At 43.3% G+C, this 22193-nt stretch overlaps 1 protein-coding gene across 2 annotated transcripts in view; it reads right to left on the bottom strand.

Annotated features, from left to right (window-relative positions):
* The window catches only part of LOC139683013 (mothers against decapentaplegic homolog 2-like), an 89804-nt gene that overhangs the window by 60830 nt on the left and 6781 nt on the right, over positions 1-22193 (bottom strand). The window contains exon 2 of one of the 2 annotated variants that reach the window (XM_071577712.1): positions 9436-9728. In XM_071577712.1, the coding sequence (XP_071433813.1) occupies positions 9436-9671 (236 nt within the window). In that variant the 5' untranslated portion in view covers positions 9672-9728. Of the gene's footprint in view, positions 1-4830; positions 5032-9435; positions 9729-22193 lie in introns of those variants that run through there. The other variant, XM_071577713.1, reaches the window with a different exon arrangement.

Raw genomic sequence — 22193 nt, 5'->3', positions numbered from 1 at the left:
GTAAATTTGGCTATTTCAGTTAGGGATAACAAAAAGTCCTTTTATAAATACATTAATAACAAAAAGAGGGGCAAGGAAAACCTCCATTCTCTGTTGGACTTGGAGGGAAATATAGTTAAGGAAGATGAGGAGAAGGCTGAGGTACTTAACACCTACTTTGCCTCAGTTTTCACCAGTAAGACAGGTGGCCCTCAAGACAACTGGCCTCTGGAGCTGGTAGACAGGGAGAGGGAGCTGAATACCCCTCCTGTATTCCAGGAGGAAATAGTGACCGACTTACTGAGCCAGCTGGATCCTAACAAGTCTATGGGACCAGATGGGATCCATCCCAGGGTGATGAAGGAGCTGGCAGAAGAGCTTGCCAAACCGCTCTCCATCATCTTCCAACAGTCCTGGCTCTCTGGGGAGGTCCCAGATGATTGGAGGTTGGCGAATGTCACCCCAATCCACAAAAAGGGCTGCAAGCAGGACCCTGGCAACTACAGGCCTGTCAGCCTGACCTCTGTGCCTGGCAGGGTTATGGAGCAGTTCATCCTGAGTGCAATCACACAGCACCTTCAGGGTGGACAAGGGATTAGACCCAGCCAGCATGGGTTTAGGAGGGGCAGGTCCTGTCTGACCAACCTGATCTCTTTCTACGATCAGGTGACCCACCTGGTGGATGAGGGGAAGGCTGTGGATGTGGTCTATCTGGACTTCAGCAAGGCCTTTGATACTGTCTCCCATAATATACTCCTGAAAAAGCTGGTAGCCCATGGCTTAGACAAGTGTAGCCTCTCCTGGATTAAGAGCTGGCTGGAGGGTCGGGCCCAGAGAGTGCTGGTGAACGGAGCTGCATCCAGCTGGCGGCCAGTCACTAGTGGTGTTCCCCAGGGGTCTGTGTTGGGTCCAGTCCTGTTTAACATCTTTATTGATGATTTAGATGAGGGGATTGAGTCCATCATCAGCAAATTTGCTGATGACACCAAGTTGGGAGGGAGTGTCGACCTGCTGGAAGGCAGGAGGGCTCTGCAGAGGGATCTGGATAGACTTGAGAGATGGGCTGATTCCAATGGGATGAAGTTCAACAAGGCCAAGTGCCGGGTCCTGCACTTTGGCCACAACAACCCCCTGCAGCGCTACAGGCTGGGCACAGAGTGGCTGGAGAGCAGCCAGGCAGAAAAGGACCTTGGAGTACTAATTGACAGGAAGCTCAACATGAGTCAACAGTGTGCCCAGGTGGCCAAGAAGGCCAATGGGATCCTGTCCTGTATCAAAAATAGCGTGGCCAGCAGGACCAGGGAAGTGATCCTTCCCCTGTACTCTGCATTGGTGAGGCCACACCTTGAGTACTGTGTTCAGTTCTGGGCCCCTCAGTTCAGAAAGGATATTGAGATGCTGGAGCGGGTCCAGAGAAGAGCAACAAGGCTGGTGAAGGGACTGGAGCACAAGTCCTATGGGGAGAGGCTGAGGGAGCTGGGGTTGTTTAGCCTGGAGAAGAGGAGGCTCAGAGGTGACCTCATCACTGTCTATAACTACCTGAAGGGAAGTTATAGCCAGGTGGGGGCTGGTCTCTTCTCCCAGGCACTCAGCAATAGAACAAGGGGGCATGGGCTTAAGCTCTGCCAGGGGAAATTTAAGTTGGATATCAGAAAAAAATTTTTTACAGAGAGAGTAATCAGGCATTGGAATGGGCTGCCCGGAGAGGTGGTGGATTCACCATCCCTAGAGATCTTTAAATGCAGATTGGACGTGGCGCTGGGTGCCATGATCTAGTAAATGAGCTAGAGTTGGACCAAGGGTTGGACTCGATGATCTTGGAGGTCTTTTCCAACCCAATCGATTCTATGATTCTATGATTCTATATGCCATGAGGACATTCTTTATGCATAGCAGCTCTCAATTTGTGAGCTATGATTAAGAATCTATGTCCATCTCCAACTTGAATAGTGAATTATCCCAGCTCTGCTACAAACTAGCAGACAGTGCCAAGTTCTGCTTTTGAGAAAACAGACTTCACCTCTGTCTAGAACAGTAATGTTATTTTAGGATCTACTGTGTCAATCCAACTGCCTGCTGTTGTCCTCTTAGCTAACTCACTCGTAGCTTAGCAGCACATGCTGGGAACTCTCCTAAAACAGTTTCCAGAGGAACTTTCCCTCCCCCCCCCAGTGTAATTGTTGAAACCACCCATTTCCTATGGCTTTAACCTGAGAAGGAACAAAGGTATTTCTGTATTGATATACTCTGAAGTAACCTATTTTGGGGAAAGATCTTAAAGTTTAAAAACAAACTATTCTAAAGGCCACATTAGCTTGACAACTGCTCCACTGGTGATCAAGAGCATCCTTAAAACTAGGTTATTGCACACAGCTAATGTGATCACTTTCCTGACAAATATTCCCAAGGAATTCAAGAAAACATGCTAACTAGTAGCATAGGTTATATGCAAGAAAAATTGTGCCCTTTACACCTAAATTAGAAATTACGTTTCCTCAGTTGTGTGAAGAAAAAGGCATCAAAGTGTCATAATTTAAAAAGATTTGTTTGTTCTCAAACAGCAGTTCCAAGCCATTATCCCATCTTTAAACAGGACATTTCTTTGCCCAGTTTACATCTGCTGTTAAATCCTTTGCAGACACTGATCAGCACTAAAGTTCCATGTATGGAGGCTCATATTAACTAATTAAGAGAGGCAGTCTTCAGAAAACAATTTTAACATGTGCTCTAAGCTATGCCTAGGCTGCCTATCTTACCCATAGTGCTAACTCACTGCAGGGAATGAAAAAAGGGCTGCAGGACAAGCAAGCAAAGGAATAACAATAGTATAACAGAGAAATTCATAATTTCTTTAGAGAATTTTAACCACGTCAAATGGTCTCGCTTTCACATGTTTGAGGAACTTTCATCAGATTCTGCAGTTTTAGTAGTAATACTTCAAATAAAATAAAGCCCTAATACCAGTTGTCACATTACACAAATGTTTGCATGGCAGCAGAATTCAACACGTGATATTGATGTACCCAGTTACAGCTCAGGAAGGACATGGTCAGTTCTGCATAAGGTTTCAGATATGTATGCTCTAGAGGAACAGGACATCATGGAGTCTAAACTCAATGCTTCCCTTCCCCTAGCTTTTTTTTCATTTTAAAAAATATAGGAGCTACAACAGTCCAGGCCAACATTATCCCAAACCTGTTCCAACTAAACTCTGTTATGAGTTGTACATTATCAGACATTTTACAAAAGCAACTGCATTTGGTAATTTTTATTTAAAAGAAGTAAGAAGAAAGCATGAACCACACAGCTGATCGCACCAAAATACTGGGAAGGTGAAACTAGTTACTTATTTCCCTGCTTTGGATTCCAATACTCTGTACTGTCACCACTGAAACAACTTTTTAAATAATGAAGACAGACTATGAATATGCCATTTGACTATTCACTATGTGACATGGTTTGGTTTGTTAAAGGCTTGGATTTTAGATACCACTAGTTACAAAGTATTTATGGACAAGGCTTTGAGCAACCTTGTTTAGTTAGTGGAAGGTGTCCCTGCCCATGGCAGGGAGGTTGGAACTAGCTGATGATCTTTAAGGTCCCTTCCAACCCAAACCGTTCTACGATTCTATTTCAACAGAATAATACATGATAAGAAACTGCTCCAATAGAAGACATAAATGGATGCTCATGCTCTGTTACTTCACTGACTGCTTCTTGTGCCCCATTTGTCAAACTGCAAAGGAGAGCATAAAGGAAGGATCTTAAATTCTACCTAATTCATTATGTGTTTTAGAAAAGTGAACTCACATGTCAACATTTAGTTTCAAGATACACAGGGATTATGTTATTAGAATCCCACTGGCTTGCTGGGAGGATTCAGCAATGTAACTACAAATTACTTAGAGGGCTGGCGTCAAAAGGACCTCTGTACTTATTTAGCCTCTGCTCTAGATTACTGACCCACTTATGAAGAGCTAAGCATCTCTGCTGTGCAATGCCAACACCCACTCCACCTGTTTGCTTCTGCTTTCTCAGAACCTCTATTAGTCTGAGTAAAAAGTTCTGTTAATTACCACCTGAGGAGCTTTTGCATAGCACATACAGGATCAGCCTCACAGTATGTAGTCACCTTGACAAACAGCATAGAAACAGAGCAATCCTAATCCAACAGGCTTATCAATGACATATAGTAATATATAATATGCAGATTTTTGAAGAAGCAATTTAATACAACTTTTGTCCAAGCTGCTCTCAATTTTGAGAAAAGCTTGGAGGCGTTTAGTTGCTTTAGGTTTCAATGATGAAAAAGTATACTAGAGTTAAGTACTGTATCAAACTCTGGAAATCTCCAAGGGGACCAGAAATTTGTGAAACCACAATCAAAACTTCTGTTGAGGTAATAACTCAACAGTGGCAAACAGAAGCATCCCACAACACTTGTCAATATCTACACTGAGTATTAGTAAGTAAATCTAAAGCAAGTTAAAAATCTGACATGTTACACAGAAAACATAGAAATGTAATAAATAATATTCCACCATTGTTCCTCTGTCAAAAACATCCCGTGGAAGAATTTTCTGTCAGCAGTTTGCCAGAAAGCCAGAATTCTCTTACAAACATCCTGCCAAAGGCTTTCACCAGGCTTCCTGCTAAAACCATACAATTTCCTGCCATTGTGAGGTCTTCAAAACTTCTGAATAAACTACATGCCAGAAGGACCATACACAAGCTTTTTTGAATACTATAAAATTCAGAGAAGACATCTTGAGAATTCAGAGAAGGAAAAGGAAAGAAAGAAAACCGTTTACCATAACAGAAAATCTCTCCCTACTTCCCCCCTTCTCTCACCTCTTCATATCCTCTCTCGCTTCTTCATTTCTTCTCACCGCCAACCAAGCTGCCTGTTGCCGCCAAGACCAAAGCTCTGCCAACCTGAACAGTACTGAAAGCAGTCCAAGTTCATCGCCAGCAAGGGCTTCCCCTGACACTATCACTATCTACGTGGCAGCAACTGCACCTGGACCAGCATAGTCAGAAAGCATTGAAACCTGACTTTGCTCAGCCCAGGGAAAGCCTGTGACACAGCTTCACGTGAGCAACAGATCCACTGACTGCATTCCAGAGAACAAGGACCAGCCGCATTACACGTGTGAGTCGCAAAACGCCCTGTCCCTGCATCCTGAGAGCCAAGGCCTGTGCCTGCCAAGACAAGAGGTGTAGCTTTGCACTGCCCAGGGACTGCCAGACTGCTAGAGACCAGAGGTAGAGACCCAACATCACATCTGCATTTTGAAGACTGTATTCCAGACCCCTTCCTGAAGTGACAGAGATAACATCAAAAGCAAAAGAGAAACAGAGAAAAAAAAAGGGTAAAAACTGCTTCACACACACACACACACACACACACACTAAATTGGCAACAAAAGGTAGTTTTTTGGTGGTAAAATTTTCTTTGCTTCTAAAAGTAATCTTAGCATTTTTCTAACCTGTTCTTATTTCCCTTCTCTTTCTCTGCATGTCTTCGCAATAAGTTAATTAATAATAATAAATCAGTTTTTTAAAATCAACAGATAACTTAGTTTGAGTTTTAATTTTGTTGGGGAAAATATTTGAATCTTAGTTCTTTCTGCAATAATTAAGCAGATTGTAACACCACACAAAACCAAACACAAAGATCCTCCCCAAGCAGAACAAGGTTTGGAAAGTTAGCCCAGCTACCACATCAGAACTACATCTCAGCATCTTGGCACCTTAAACTTCCTGCTGACTAGGAAGTAAAAAAGTTTCAAATTCAGCATTTTATTATTTATCCCTGCTGATCTGCAGATCTTTAAGACATTCATTTACTAAATCCAAGAACAAGAATCTCCAGAAGTCATTACAGTACCGAGTTGACATTTGTTATTTTTTGGGAACCCAGACTACTGCTGTCAAAGTGAAATAATACCAACAGTCCAAAAGCCAATTCTGAAACTCAAGAACTCTGGCAACACTGATATCATCTCACCCCTTAATACAAAAGCCATTTCTTAGTTTAAATTGAAACCTTGTACAATAGCCAACATCAATTCAAGAGCTCTCTTGCTACTGGCTTGCTCCTAAGGTCGTCAAGAAAAGTGAAACCTAGGTCCAGTCCTTTTTACCGCTCACTGGAGGATAGAGGAGAACAGTATATCATAGCCCAACAAGAACTGCTGGTCACAACATGGAGGCTTTACAGAGTATCACAGAGCTTTGTATTCTGTTATTATTTACTATGTCACACCAAAGGTCATGCAAGCAGGAGGACATACCCAAAGTAGACTAGGAAAACAATGATTATATTAGCATACTGTTTGTATTTTCTAAAAAAATATTAGACAACTATTCTTCTGAAATAGCAATATTTACTGCCCCAGTAACCTTGCAGAAGAGTTCTAGAAAGTCTAAGAGCTCTAGAAGATAGATACACGTTTTATATCAAGTGAATCTATATATGGCATATTTAGCTTCTATCATATGAAACACCTCCCAATTAAGCATTTCATCTTTGTCATTATAAAGACTTGCTAAATACATAAAGTCATCTTATGCCAAGTCAAGAAATACATATCTCTACAGGTTCCAATCTTAGTCTACTGATATACACTAAGACATGAAAGGGCTAATATTTCTGATTGTTTTCCAGACAGCAAAAGGAAGAAAGCAGAAGGGAAACTAAGAGAATTTTGGGACTGGTCTAGGGAAGAAAATACAAGCAGAGGGCAGCATTAGAAACAAAAGGTGAATAGGAAAAAGGAAACACAATTAAAGTAGTCATTTATTTAGAGCACACTCATGGTTTTCCTAGACAGCTGTATCAAATCTAAAAGAGAGTTCCAAAACCACTATCAGATAACAGCTATAACACATTTGATACATGGAAATGATTACTGACAGTCAAATCTAGTTTGCACTATGATTAATACAAAGTTTAAAAGTAGTTTAGATGAATGTGCTAATACAGAAATTAAGGTTATAAACCAGATGAAGTTTCTCTTCCCTAGAAATTATTTTAAGTGTCAAGGCACTAAGTACCCAAAATATTCCCATGCCACCAGACCCCCTTTTCATAGAAAAATATACGTGTGAAGTAATTTGATACTTATGTTGCACATAATGAGCTTGCACAGGCACCTTAGTGGGATTTCTGTACAAAATGAAACAAAACCAGCCTGCAATGTACTTACAAACATAACCCTTGCCCCTCACACAGCAGTTGCTATGAATTAAGTTGAGAAAGTCAAAGGGGTAGAATGCAAGCCATTCACCTAAATGTATATACATACCAGGAGCGGAAGAGCAGTTCTAGAAATACTCCAAGTTACTAAATAAAAAAAAAATTACATTAACCAATAGCAAATAATTAAAATGGCCTTCAGACAGTCTGCCTCCAAAGACAAAACTTCATTTTTGTCCTAGTTTAGAAGGAAACTAGATGTCTGTTTGGACTAGGCAGGGAGCCTCTCTCCCAAAAAAGCACCACAACCTTTGAAATGAATATACTTTAATCAGAAAAATGTATGGAAAAAGGATAACAGTCTGTTAAGGGTTTAGCTAGGTAGGCCTAAATTTAGGCTTTACATTTCAGGGTAGGCCTAGGACTGTTGGCTGACTTGAGCTGGGTTGAGCTAGCTGACAGCTGACTTCTTCTAGCCAATAGTATTCCATACCATATTCCGACATCATCTCAAAGGGTAAGAGCCAATGTGGGAGTGGCTTAGTCAATCACTTCACAGCATCCCTCCTGGGAGGACGCACTGTGCTGTCCCAGGAGGGATGGGAGGCCCAGGCCCAGCACCGGCTCACCACCATGTTATCTTAGGGAAGTAAAATGTTTGTTCTTAGTTTTTCTCTCTGTTTAAGTCTGTCTCTGAGGAACTGACTCCTCTAGAGTGATTTGTAGTTAAAACAGTAAGATTTGTGTTTGATGGGGAGTGGGGAGTTATTTCTTGTTATTTCTAATTTGTGTAAGTATGTATTATATTGTAGTTTCTTTTAATTTTCTCTTTTCTGTATAAATATATATAGTTAGTTTAAGCATAAACCTAGTTTGAAGTTTTTTTCCTTTCCTCCCTTTTCTCGGGGGGGGGGGGGGGGGAAGACTAACATTCTGTGTTGGGCAGTTGGCATTTTGCCAGCTCAACCCAAGACACAGTCCTTAACTATAACTATATACATAACCAAAACCAGAACAGAACAAACTGTAACACCATAACCAAAACCTTCAAACTAATTGAGTTTTATCTTTGTTCCTTTCGGTGCAATTATATTTATGGACAGCAGGGGACGATGCTGCACCTCGGCTGGCCACTGCCACGGGTTTTCCACCAAAGCGAAGACAAAGGGGCAGGGAGAGATGCTGGCTCCCCCTCCGGTGACTCGCGTGAGGATGGCAGCTGCAAAGGGATGGGGCGGAACCCTCTCCGTGAGCAATGCAGAGATCTCTCCTCATCCTCTGTTTGAAGACAAAAATCGCTGGGGATATGGGATGGTGGTGATGGTATTCACCCACTCCTCTGCAGATGAAAAACTGGCCCTCAGGAAAATCCGCAGCAAATCCAAGGCAGTGGCGACAGCTCTCTCTGACAGGCAGCACAGAGCACACAGAGCTAGGGGCTGCACCAGGGCAGCTCCCTCCAAATGCCTCCACGAGCCCAGCAAAACGGTGGCTTCCACTCACAGCAGCCACCAAAAAGGAGTCCAGCACACCAGAAGAAACCTCTCTCCGGCCAGCACTGCACTAGGTACAAAGAGCTGATGGGGGCCCAAACCAGCAAACGGGGCTCTGGCCCACACCGCAGCCAAAAGCCATGTAGTGTGTCCAGCAAGAGGAAAAAACCCTCTCCCCCTCCCCCCCGCAGTCATTAAGTAGGAATGCAGAGCAACCACCCACCCCTTTTGTTAGCGCGGGAGGGGGGGGGGGGGAGGCGGAATTGGTAGGGAGAGAAAATTCCATGACAGGTTCTGAAACTATAACAACTTTAAAAGGGAGAACAGATGCAGCTTGTACAATTGAAATGAAACTACCAGATACAACTGAAAATAATTAGAGAACTGAAGTGTTGACCAAGGAAAAACTTGTCTTTTATTTTTAAAGTAAAAATGTAGGTTCAAGTATGCCCCTCTTATTATAGACAGGGTTATGAAATAAAAGGATAAGGCAGTGCTACAAATGAAGAGCTGTTCCAGGCACCACCAGAATACATACAAATTGGAATCTACGTAGTAATGAAAATGTATGAATTTGTAACTTTACAAAGCATCTGGATTCAGTTGTAAGCAAGCACTATATAAAACCAAAATAGGTTTTAAAGATTTTGTAAAGAATCAAAGCATGCAACTGATTTTTTAAATCATTTGTTCAGATAGCCTAAACATCCATTTAGTTATTTTTTAAGTGGCTGTAACAATTTCAAACACAACAGCACTTACCTTGGTATGGTCACACATTTTGTACTGCAATTCTGAGTGGTAATTGCCTTCTCAAGCTCATCCAGCTGTCCTGTTTTCTTTAGCTTCTTGACCAAGCTTTTCACTGCTTTTTCACACCACTTTTCATCCTGACCATTCTGCTCACTACCAGCAGCCCCTCCAGAGCCACCAGCAGACTTTTTCCACCCCAGAAGTCTCTTCACAACTGGTGGAGTGAATGGCAATATGGATGACATGACTTTCACCAGACAGAACACTCAGCAAGCAATAATTTAGAGATTCCTGTCTGATCCCTAAAAACACAAACCAAAACAGACACATTAGCACTGAGGTTTCACATGAAACAAATACCTTCTTAGGACTTTTCATTACCAAATGCCATAGGACACTGCATCCTAAAACAAGTCAGTTAACAGTTCAGATAAGTCTGCATCATGGTTAGATACTTAAACAATAAATTTCATATGCAAGTTCGCTGCAGACTCTAACAGCACAGACTAAGGTTACTGTTGGGTTAGACATTTAATTTTTCCTCAAGTCTTTCCTAGCTAAATCAACTCCAGAAAAATACTCAAGTTAACATTAGTCTAGCTTTGCAACTAGGCTGGCTGGGTCTATTCATTTATTAAAATTTTCCACAAGTGACTAACAAATTGTATACACACACATGCACGTTCTACCCATGTCCAAATTAATTTAGCAAGCAAAATTATGTTTGGAATGTCATTTAGTCGTGACAGCTTGACAGAAGTCTTCCAACAGCCAGCCATTTCACAAGCTACTTGTCATTGTTTGTCATGCTTTAAATTACCAGTTTTTGTTCCACTGGGGACATCAATTTGAAATTTACTCAAATTTGGTAATAAGCTTATTCCCATGTTTAAATCTAGAGTGTAATGGCCTACAGATAATGAATCTTCTCAACCGGCAGTGCTCAAAATCATCAAGTCTTTCAAAATTCATTAAAGTTAAAAACTACCTGATCAGGATGTTTATATAAAATGAAATATTAGAAGAGATGTTGAAACTTGGGCTATCTTTAACATTCACTGCAATTTGCACTTCAAATAATTCAAAAGAAAAAATTATAGGCATTTAGAAAAAAAACATCTTGTTTTTGCAGCTTTTATTAGGCTACTTTTAGGTATTAAAATATAAGCCCCAAAGCAACCATATTATTTAATGCAGACAGCTGTTAGAATTGAGGTCCTATAGATAGAAGTATGGCATTGAAGTAAAAAACTATCTTATTTCCAGGCAACAAATGGGTATTTGAACTCCAGAAAGTTACCTTATTTCCAAGCTGTATAAGTTAGTTCAATCAGCGGAAAAAAAACTTGTTTTAGCTAAAAGCTAACACTAGCTTCAGTCTACTCAATTTGAGCTTTCAAGGCAGCTTACATGTCTCTCCATCCTGTACAGGTACATTCCTCGCTTCTATCTGAAATACACCCACTTAATCTTACTGAAGTTTCCCATCTGCAAAACAGCACAGGTGATTCGGGATACTTCAGGCTACAGCATTCATGGCTAATTTATGCCTTGTCACATCTTTGCAGTTTCAGTGAGAACCAAGTCAACAGACACTAGATTATATTCTGCAGGTAACTTTCAATCATAACTTTTCAACTTCCACAAAACAGAATATTCAGTAGGCATGACATTTCAGTTTCAACTAAATTATACCTCCATAAACCAGCTTGAGAGTACCTAAAAAATACAGCTGAAGTAAGAAATTTAGTTTTCTGGGATCAAGAAGACAGAGGTTCCAATTAACAGGGACTCAAGATTAATACTGGTAACTTTATGCAACCCATTCAAAATAATCTATCCTAAACCAGAGAATCATAGAAATTTTCAAATTAAACACTGAATATGGCACTCAGGGTACAGTTTCATAGGGAGGCAAGCCAACACAACAGCTTCCTGCCACAGGAAGCACAGCCCTCCTTCCTTTCTTCCCTGTGGCACCACCACCACCCCAGCACCAGTGGTAATACCTTTCCAGAAAGGTAGATAACCAAGTAAAACCTGATCCATTTAAAATTAAGCAGTCTTACACTCCCTTTTTCACATGTTCTGAACTGTTTGCTAGCCTGGAAGTGAAACACATTAGACCCCAATACAGTACACTGAGTAACTACAGAGATGAAACAGAAGGCTTGCATGGCCTTTGCTGTTTTAAGAAACACTCACACTAAGTTTCTGAAACAGGGAAAAGCAGTCCCTCTGAGCTTTATAAAAAGACTTCAATATTAGATGGCTCAGAGGCATATGCAAGAAATTGAAAAAGACCAAACCAAAGAAGATAGTCTCTTTTGCTTTAAGGATCCCATTTTAAACACTAGCAATTGATGGTATAATACTTGAACGTTAAATTCAGTGTTGAAAGATGTGGGCAACCAAGTAACACTATCACTGTTTATCCACACCAATTCTCCCCATTTATGAAGTTCACTGACACATAATATACATATTTCCTGTTCTTTAGCTTCAAATTTGACACCTTTCAATGCCCCAGAATATTCCTTTGATTGTCAGCCTTATATAAAACACACACTTCAGTAGGATTTCATTTACCACCAAGGTAAATTGCCTATTCTTCCAGGCTTTCCAAACATTTAAGTCTTGCAGCAGGAAAGAATTTAGAAGCTCCATTTCAGTTTTTCTTTATATTTGAACTCTCGTACTATTTTGACATAAAGAGGAAAAAAAATAAGTCTTTTCCCATTTCCAAAAGACTCTAAGCTCAGACCTAACTAATCAGAATTTTCCAGATACTATATTTAGTTTTAACCAGTTCCCTTACAGGCGTGTGCTCATCCAGCTTCTCTAGAAGCTGTCAGAAAGCACCAGTTGATCTGTCACCCCAGTGAAAAGTAGCTTTAAAAAAACAAACAAACACAAAGGGACACACTTAAAGAGCCCATTATTACAATGACTATTAAAACTTAGCAGCTATTAAAAAAACCCAAAACATACACCAAAGCTGCAGACTAAGTCTGTGAGGCTTAAATTAACTTCTTCCTTCTAGCTATTGTTTTGCCATGTCAGGGATTTGCCAGTGTGGAATAATTGATAGGGTTAAGAATTAAAGGAGAATAAGAATTAAAGGGTAAAATGCAGCTGCCGCTTCCCGGATGGAACACAGTCAACATGCCCTACGAAAGTTCCCCAAACAATGATAAGCACCTGCTACAGGGGACGCAGTGGAGAGGGAAGTGGTGTGAAGGTGCTGCAGCCTCCCCCCATAAACATCCTGCAGGGAGGGGAACATGGTGACACTCTGTTGTTCAAAGACCTTACTGTATCTGTCCATTGAGGGAGACAGATGCCAAGGACGACTACCCAATTAAGTACTTATGACTAAAGTCACTCAAGCTCTACCTAAACCTAAAGAAATAATATAAAAGTAAGCTGGAAATAGGGAGAAATTGGAGGAAGACTCCACCAAAACTGCTGGGCTGAACCTGTCTTCCCTCCCATAGGGACACCTACTGGGTAAGAAACTTATTCTATGCATGCTAAATGCTGCTTTCAGGACTAGAGCTTGTGTTAGCCTCATAGTATATTAACAGATTGCTTTATATTAGAGTTTGTGTTTGTGATTGCTTTATAGTGCTTTAAATACATTTTTGCAGTCAGACACTACCACCCATGACCTACGAATCTGTCACAATTTGTATTAATAAACAGTGTTATTCTGTAAACTGTTAGAGTGAGTCCTTTATAAGGTGTCGACAGTTTGCTGGCAGTGGAATAACATGTTGGAAGGCCCACTAAGGGGTTTCCCTTATGCTGTTGGGTCAGCCCCCCGATCCTATGAATTTGTTCGGTGAACGATCCCCCTTACAGGACACCTGACAGACTGGTTCAGACATAAAGGGTTTTGCTTTCCCTGGGGCACTGACAGACAAATATATCACTGAGGGTCGAGAAAAATCTCCCCTCTTTAAGAGTCAGGCAAATCCCCCTCCCTTTCATGTGACAGCCAGGAGTATCAATACGAATTTGACTAAGTTATTCCAGTAGTGGCCCTGTACCTTTCAAAGGGTGAGCAGAGAGAATGGGGCACAAGTAGGACAGGACTTCATTCATCTTAATACTTCAGCTGATTGTGATGACTACTCACAGAAGAGTGGCACTCTGCTCCAAGCCTAGAGGCAGTGCAAAGTACAAGGCATGGTTAGGTTGAATTATGAGCAATTTGGATAAATGCAAATTATGCAAGGAAAAAGTAGCAATAAAGAAATTAATAAGAAATGCCCTACTCTGTCAGGAATGGTGCATCTGGCCTAGTGCTCCATCTCCAAAGGTGGCAAAAGGACATGCTACTCAAGGAAAGCACAAGAACTTGCCTGTTTTCTGAACCCATTCTCCTCATAATTCTTCAGCATCTTAAACTTTTACAGTAGGAAATTAAAGGCTACATTCCTACCTATTCCCTTTAGCAGCCATTTATGGACCTGCTGTTGACAAATTCATCTAACCACTTTTTGAATCTGCCTCCACAACCTCTTGTGGCAGACTCCATCAGAATTTAACTGCCCACTATTTTAAATAACTACTTTTAGCTATTTTCTTTATCTCCCTAGTTTCAAAAAGTGTCTCTTGTTCTACTGTTGCAAGATGTGGAATATGTGAAATTTTCTTAAGAAAGGACGTTCTGTGATGTTTGATCTTTATAAACTTTCAAGGCTAATCAACAAGAAAGGAGATTTAATCCATGAAACGGATATCAGCCAACAAGCACTAAGTGATGTCCAGGTGTTAGAAAGACAAATTATTTGTCGGTAGAATTGCCTTGTTAAAGTTTAGGGCTTGACATATTTCAATCATCTCGGAACTAGGGGAAGTTAAAGCTTGGGAAGAAGGATGTACCACTGATAGTGGACACAAAGAACGCAGAATTTATGGGCCACAAGGATATCTGGCAGAACTCTCAAGATAAGGAAGAAACTAATAAAGATAACCCTGTAACTGTGCTGAATCAGCTCCAATTGGGTAAAAGGTAATTCCAGCAGGGGAAGATCATGACAACCGAGTCACGGACCACCAACCCAAGAAACCCACTGACCAAAAAGGAGAGAAAAACTAAGCATGCAGACTAAATAGCATGAGAAGTGAGAGAATCATTAACCCATAGAAGATACAATATGTTGTAGTTTGGGATTATTATGTAAATTCTCTCCCCTGCCACTTAACTGCCCAGGCCAGCGGTTAACAAAAGAAGCAGTTAACTGTTGATCGCTCGGGTGGGGGCAGGTTTGTCTCTTTTGGTTTTTTTTTTTGGATATTCTTCGCAGTCTTGGGTCGGCGGAACGCGGGAGTGGGGGCTCCAAGGAGGCAGGCTGCCCTGCTGGTTACTGCTGGGGTTTTTTCCTGGCTGTCTCGCTGCTGCCTACTCCGGACTACTTTTTTCGTGCCGCGCTGCTGCTGCTGCCTGCCTTGGATTTGCTTCTGGTTGCTCGTACCTTTCTGCTTCTTGGACGGGGAACACAGGGGGAAGAGACTGAGTCCATCTGAAAGCTCACTGCTCGTCTGTCTCACTGGAGAGGGACTGAAACTCACTCTGCAGCCAGCCGGGTTGTGACATGGACACTTAAGTATAACCTTTTCTCCCAGAGGAAAACCGGCTGGGTTTTGTTGTTGTTTTGGTTTTTTTTTCTTTCTCTTGTGGTGTTGGGGAAGTGGGTTGTACTAGTCTGTTTACATATATATATATATATATATATATATAGCAGTTATCCTTCTTGTATTAAACTTCTCTTTCTTAAATTTGATAAAGAGTGGTGTGATTATCGTGGAGGAGGCCCCTCCCCTGCTTGTGGGTAAAACATTTTGGTTTTTTCCCCTCAAACCGAGACATTTCTTGGCGCCCAACGTTTGGGGCTTGTAAACAAAGAAGGATAACTGCTATTTTGTGGCACCATGTGGGTCTTGAGTTTAGGGTTCATCAGGACCATCCTGTATAATATATTGGCTTTTTGTTGGTACAAATTCATGCCAAAAGGAGCAGCAGGTTTAAGTCTTATCAACAAATCAATGAGTAAAACTCAAATAGCCGCAATTATTATTGAGTTCTTACTCTGGATTTATGGTGCCATGAATTCGATGCCTTTGGATGTCATGTGGGTGGTGTTCTCCAGACTGTTTTCCTGCCGCAACCTAAGTTGCTACCTCTGGGGATTCAGTGATAATAGTACGGACCCTTGGGAAGGAACAAAGGGGAATCTTTTCTCCCAACCCTTTGTCCATTCCCCATTCAAGTCTGCTACAACAGCTTTTGAGATGTTTAAATTCTCCCTGGATGCCAGAGATATCTTGCTCTTTATGGTTTTTCTGCAAGGTTGTATCCCTGCGGCTTACAGAATGTTTGAAGGTAGGGCCAGGTTTTTTTCGAGAATGCATTCAGAAGCCCAGCCCAGTGAAGGGGGAAAAGCAAGAGAATAAAACCCCTGATGCCACAGTGAAGGGGGAAAAGGAAGAGAATAAAACCCCCGACGTTACAGTGAAGAGGGAGAAGGAAGAGGGTAAAACCCCTGACGTTACAGTGATGCAGGATGGGGCTAAAAAAAGGGAAGAGGGTAAAACCTCTGATGTTACAGTGATGCAGGACGAGGCTAAACCAGGAGGACAGGCCAAGCCTATGGAAGTTGCCCCTATCCAGAAAAGGAAATATAAGACCAAATTAGACCATCCAGCGGACGATGAGGGGGCTGCTGCACCTCCACAGCAAGCAGACCCAGAGCCTGAGATCATCACTGAGTCATTGTCATTTGATAATCTCCGTAGTTTGCGGAAAGACATTGCTCGACACCCAGGTGAGCCCATCCTGACTTGGTTGATCCGAGTTTGGGACCTTATGGGTGAAACCTTACAACTAGATGGTGCTGAAGCCAGGTTTTTGGGGGCTCTGGCCCAGGATGTGGCTATTGAACAGGTGTTCGTGAGGGAATCAAAGCCCCTTTCACTCTGGGCACGACTTCTAATGAGTGTAAGAGAGAAGTTTGTTTATAGAGAAATCCTGCAGGAACATCATATTAGGAAGACTTGGAAGACGATGGAAGAAGGAATTTTACGTCTGAGGGAGATGGCAATGATGGACGTGCTTTTTGGAAGGGGTGGGCAAACCAATAATGACCCTGACAAGGTCAGATGCACACCACATATGTGGTGGAACCTTTCACACTCAGGGCCAGCTGAATACACCGATTTCCTGGCATCCATGTATAGGGAAGAGAACCAAGAAACAGTGGGCGCTGTAGCAAATAAGCTCCAGATATATGAAGGTGTTGGAATTTTATATAGTATTTCACCTAGAAAGCAAGCCATATGCTGAACTGCCTATGTAAATAAGTGCTGTAGCCTTAAGAACTAATTAATGAGATCAGAAATGGCTGCTGCCGACTTTCTCAGCAGATGTGCATGGTCAGCCAATTATGAGAAGCTTCATAATATAAACAACATTGTTAGCCAATAATGAGTGCCAAAGTGTCAAGCACCTGCGGAAGGTTACAGTCCTAAAGAAGTATTTAAGTGTGTGTGCGGATGAATAAAGGAGCCTGTTGCTGCTAACTTCTGTGAAGTCGTCTCTCAGGTCCAAAAACCCGCCTCCCTACGGTTACATGAAGGCATGACCCACAGACCAATGCAGGCCCGTATTTCTGCTGTAGAGACATTGGTTGAGAGTCTCAAGACGCTGCCTGCAGAGGTAAAAGCGATCAGAGAGGAAATTAGGGAAAGTCTCCAAGTGGCACCAGTGCGAATGAGAACCTCTGAAGTCAGAGCCAGACGCCCCCCAGCCAGAGGAAGTGGACAGACCCCACGAACTGAGATGTGGTACTTGCTGGCCAAACATGGAGAAGACATGGGACGGTAGGATGGGAAACCCACCCGTGCCCTTGCAGCCCGAGTACAAGAACTGAAGGAGAATGGAAGAAGGTCAGTGAGAGTAAGTGCAGTCCCCGTTTCCCACGGGCAAGAATCTGACCCACAGGAGGGCACCTCCCAGGTGTACTCATCAAGAAAATGTTCTGACCGCTATGACCAGGATCAGTGTTAGAGGGGCCCTGCCTCTAGCCAGGTAGAGGCACGGGACAACCGTGTCTATTGGACTGTGTGGATTCGATGGCCTGGTACATCAGACCCACAAAAGTATAAGGCTTTGGTTGATACTGGCGCTCAATGCACATTAATGCCATCAGGACATGTGGGCTCAGAAACTATTTCTATTTCTGGGGTGACAGGGGGATCTCAAGAGTTGACTGTGCTAGAAGCTGAAGTGAGCTTGACAGGGAGAGATTGGCAGAAACACCCCATTGTGACTGGTCCAGCTGCCCCATGTATCCTGGGCATTGACTATCTCAGGAATGGATATTTTAAGGACCCAAAGGGGCATAGATGGGCTTTTGGAATAGCCACTGTACAGACAGAAGGGATTGAACAATTGAACTCATTGCCAGGTCTCTCAGAAAGTCCTTCTGCTGTTGGACTGTTGAAAGTTGAGGAACAGCAAGTGCCAATTGCCACCACGACAGCGCACCGTCGGCAATACCGAACGAACCGCGATGCTGTGATCCCCATCCATAAGATGATCCGTGAACTGGAGAGCCAAGGGGTGGTCAGCAAAACCCACTCACCCTTCAACAGCCCCATCTGGCCTGTGCGTAAGTCTGATGGAGAATGGAGATTGACTGTGGACTATCGTGGCTTGAATGAAGTTACCCCACCGCTGAGTGCCGCTGTGCCGGACATGCTGGAGCTCCAGTATGAACTGGAGTCCAGGGCAGCAAAGTGGTATGCCACTATTGACATTGCTAATGCGTTCTTCTCCATTCCTCTGGCACCAGAGTGCAGGCCACAGTTTGCTTTTACGTGGAGGGGCGTGCAGTACACCTGGAACCGACTACCCCAGGGGTGGAAACACAGTCCCACCATCTGTCATGGACTGATCCAGACTGCACTGGAGAAGGGTGAGGCTCCAGAACACCTGCAATACATTGATGACATCATTGTGTGGGGGGACACAGCAGAAGAGGTTTTTGAGAAAGGAAAGAAAATCATCCAGATTCTTCTGCGAGCTGGCTTTGCCATCAAACGGAGTAAGGTTAAGGGAACAGCCCAAGAGATCCAGTTCCTGGGAGTGAAGTGGCAGGATGGACGCCGTCAGATTCCAACAGAAGTCATCAATAAGATTAAAGCAATGTCTCCACCTACCAGCAAAAAGGAAACACAAGCCTTCCTGGGTGCCATAGGATTCTGGAGGATGCATATCCCAGCATTCAGTCAGATCGTAAGCCCTCTCTACTTGGTAACCCGTAAGAAGAATGATTTCCACTGGGGCCCTGAGCAGCAACAAGCCTTTGACCAGATCAAGCATGAGATTGCTCATGCTGTAGCCCTTGGACCAGTCAGGACAGGACCAGACATACAGAACATGCTCTACTCCACCGCCGGGAATAATGGCCTGTCTTGGAGCCTTTGGCAGAAGGTGCCTGGTGAGACTCGAGGCCGACCACTTGGATTCTGGAGCCGAGGCTACAGAGGATCCGGAGCCAACTATACCCCCACAGAGAAAGAGATCCTAGCCGCCTATGAAGGAGTTCAAGCCGCCTCAGAGGTGATTGGCACAGAAGCACAGCTCTTTCTGGCACCTCGACTACCAGTGCTGAAGTGGATGTTGTCAGGACAGGCTGCCTCTACACATCACGCCACTGATGCCACCTGGAGCAAGTGGATTGCCCTGATTACGCAGCGCGCCCGTATAGGAAAATCAAATCGCCCTGGGATCCTGGAAATCATCACAAACTGGCCTGAAGGTGAAAATTTTTGTCTAGCAGATGAAGAGGAAGAGCAGGTGACACGTGAGGAAGAAGCTCCACCATACAATCAATTGCCAGAAGAAGAAATATGCTACGCCCTCTTCACTGATGGCTCCTGTCACATTGTAGGGACTAATTGCAAATGGAAAGCAGCTGTATGGAGTCCCACCCAACAAGTTGCAGAAGCTACTGAAGGAGAAGGTGGGTCGAGTCAGTTTGCAGAGCTCAAAGCCGTGCAGTTGGCCCTGGACATTGCTGAACGAGAGAAATTGCCAAAGCTTTACCTCTACACCGACTCATGGATGGTGGCCAATGCTCTCTGGGGATGGTTAGACCGATGGAAGAAAACCCATTGGAAACGCAGAGGGAAACCCATCTCAGCTGCCGATATATGGCAAGATATTGCCACCCGAGTAGAGAAGCTGATTGTGAGAGTCCGCCACGTAGACGCACACGTGCCCAAAAATCGGGCCAATGAGGAACATCTCAACAACCAACAGGCAGACCGAGCTGCGCAAGTGAAAGTATCACAGACAGATCTGGACTGGCAGCACAAGGGAGAGCTGTTCTTGGCTCGATGGGCCCATGATGCCTCGGGCCATCAGGGCAGAGATGCCACTTATAAATGGGCACGAGACCGAGGGGTGGATTTAACCATGGACATTATCTCTCAGGTTATCCATGACTGCGAGACATGTGCTGCCATTAAGCAGGCTAAGAGAGTGAAGCCCCTGTGGAATGGTGGACGCTGGGATAAGTGTAAGTACGGGGAGGCCTGGCAGGTTGACTACATCACACTGCCACAGATCCGCCAAGGCAAGCGCTATGTGCTCACCATGGTGGAAGCAACCACAGGGTGGCTGGAGACACACCCACTGCCTCACGCCACTGCTCGGAACACCATCCTAGGCCTGGAAAAACAAGTGCTGTGGCGACATGGCACCCCAGAACGAACCGAGTTGGATAACGGAACTCATTTCAAGAACAGCTTAGTTGCTACCTGGGCAAGAGAGCACGGCATTGAGTGGGTGTATCATATCCCCTATCATGCACCAGCTGCCGGGAAAGTTGAACGGTGTAATGGACTGTTGAAAACCACTTTGAAGGCATTGGGTGGAGGGACTTTCAAACACTGGGATCAACACTTAGCAAAGGCTACATGGCTAGTCAACACTAGAGGCTCTGTCAATCGAGCCGGTCCTGCCCAATCAGAACCCCTTCACACTGTAGATGGAGACAAAGTCCCTGTAATACACCTGAGAGGTATGCTAGGGAAAACAGTCTGGATCAACCCTGCCTCAGGCAAAGGCAAACCCATTCGTGGGGTTGTCTTTGCTCAAGGATCTGATTCCACTTGTGGGTGATGCAGGAAGATGGAGAGACACGATGTGTACCTCAAGGGGAACTTATCTCTGGGTAAACGACTCATATTACTTTATTTGTAAACACTTAATTATTTGAAAGAAAATTTAAGTTTAATGTAGAGTATCGGCATGGAAGAGAATTTAGGGGTGGATAATGTTGTAGTTTGGGATTATTATGTAAATTCTCTCCCCTGCCACTTAACTGCCCAGGCCAGCGGTTAACAAAAGAAGCAGTTAACTGTTGATCGCTCGGGTGGGGGCAGGTTTGTCTCTTTTGGTTTTTTTTTTTGGATATTCTTCGCAGTCTTGGGTCGGCGGAACGCGGGAGTGGGGGCTCCAAGGAGGCAGGCTGCCCTGCTGGTTACTGCTGGGGTTTTTTCCTGGCTGTCTTGCTGCTGCCTACTCCGGACTACTTTTTCGTGCCACGCTGCTGCTGCTGCCTGCCTTGGATTTGCTTCTGCTTGCTCGTACCTTTCTGCTTCTTGGACGGGGAACACAGGGGGAAGAGACTGAGTCCATCTGAAAGCTCACTGCTCGTCTGTCTCGCTGGAGAGGGACTGAAACTCACTCTGCAGCCAGACGGGTTGTGACATGGACACTTAAGTATAACCTTTTCTCCCGGAGGAAAACCTGCTGGGTTTTGTTGTTGTTTTGTTTTTTTTTCTTTCTCTTGTGGTGTTGGGGAAGTGGGTTGTACTAGTCTGTTTACTTATATATATATATATATATAGCAGTTATCCTTCTTGTATTAAAATTCTTTTTCTTAAATTTGATAAAGAGTGGTGTGATTATCGTGGAGGAGGCCCCTCCCCTGCTTGTGGGTAAAACATTTTGGTTTTTCCCCCTCAAACCAAGACACAATACTAATTAATAAGAGAACTATGTAACTTGTAGCCAATGAACATTAATGCCTTTGTTCGCTAAAATGTATAAATAGTAAAAGGTTTTGATAGTTGGTGAGCTTGATCTGTGGAATACCACCAAGCACCCAGGCTTGTGCAACTCTGAAATAATCAATGTCTCTCTCAAGTGTGTAATTATTGGCTTGTTGCACACCAGGTAACAAATCCAAATTTGTGGACAACACTACCATTTGAAACTTTGCTGAAGAACTGTTAGTATTCATCTTGCCTGAAAGCTTCATGATTCTGTACATTTGAATCACATCCCTCCCTCAAACAGAGGGCTACCATCAGTTTTTTGTCACAAAGAAAGTATCTGAACACAGCTTATACAGTTTGGGATGCTCCTCTGGACAGATGCCAAGCCTGAAAACTATATTACAGCAATTAAATTACAAGTACTCAAAGACATTGCCTAAGGACTGATCTAAAGACCACATAAAAATTGTATCAGTCTATGGTTATCTTCTCACTTATCTCTTTGGTTATATTATCCTAAAGCTCTCAACATTATAATTTAAATAAAAAGTATAAAGACAAATCTACACCTCATGAGCAATCTGGACATAGAAGGCAGAGTGCACGTCTTCTGTTGAACATCTGGCAGGAGTTCAAATAAAAATGAGGAGCTCCACACCCACATTGGATTGTAACTGTATCCACCCAGT

The sequence above is a fragment of the Pithys albifrons genome, chromosome 26, assembly GCF_047495875.1.
Source record: "Pithys albifrons albifrons isolate INPA30051 chromosome 26, PitAlb_v1, whole genome shotgun sequence".
Taxonomy (NCBI): Eukaryota; Metazoa; Chordata; class Aves; order Passeriformes; family Thamnophilidae; genus Pithys; species Pithys albifrons.
The sequence above is the reverse complement of the archived record's forward strand: the minus strand, read 5'-3'. Positions and strand labels throughout refer to the sequence as shown.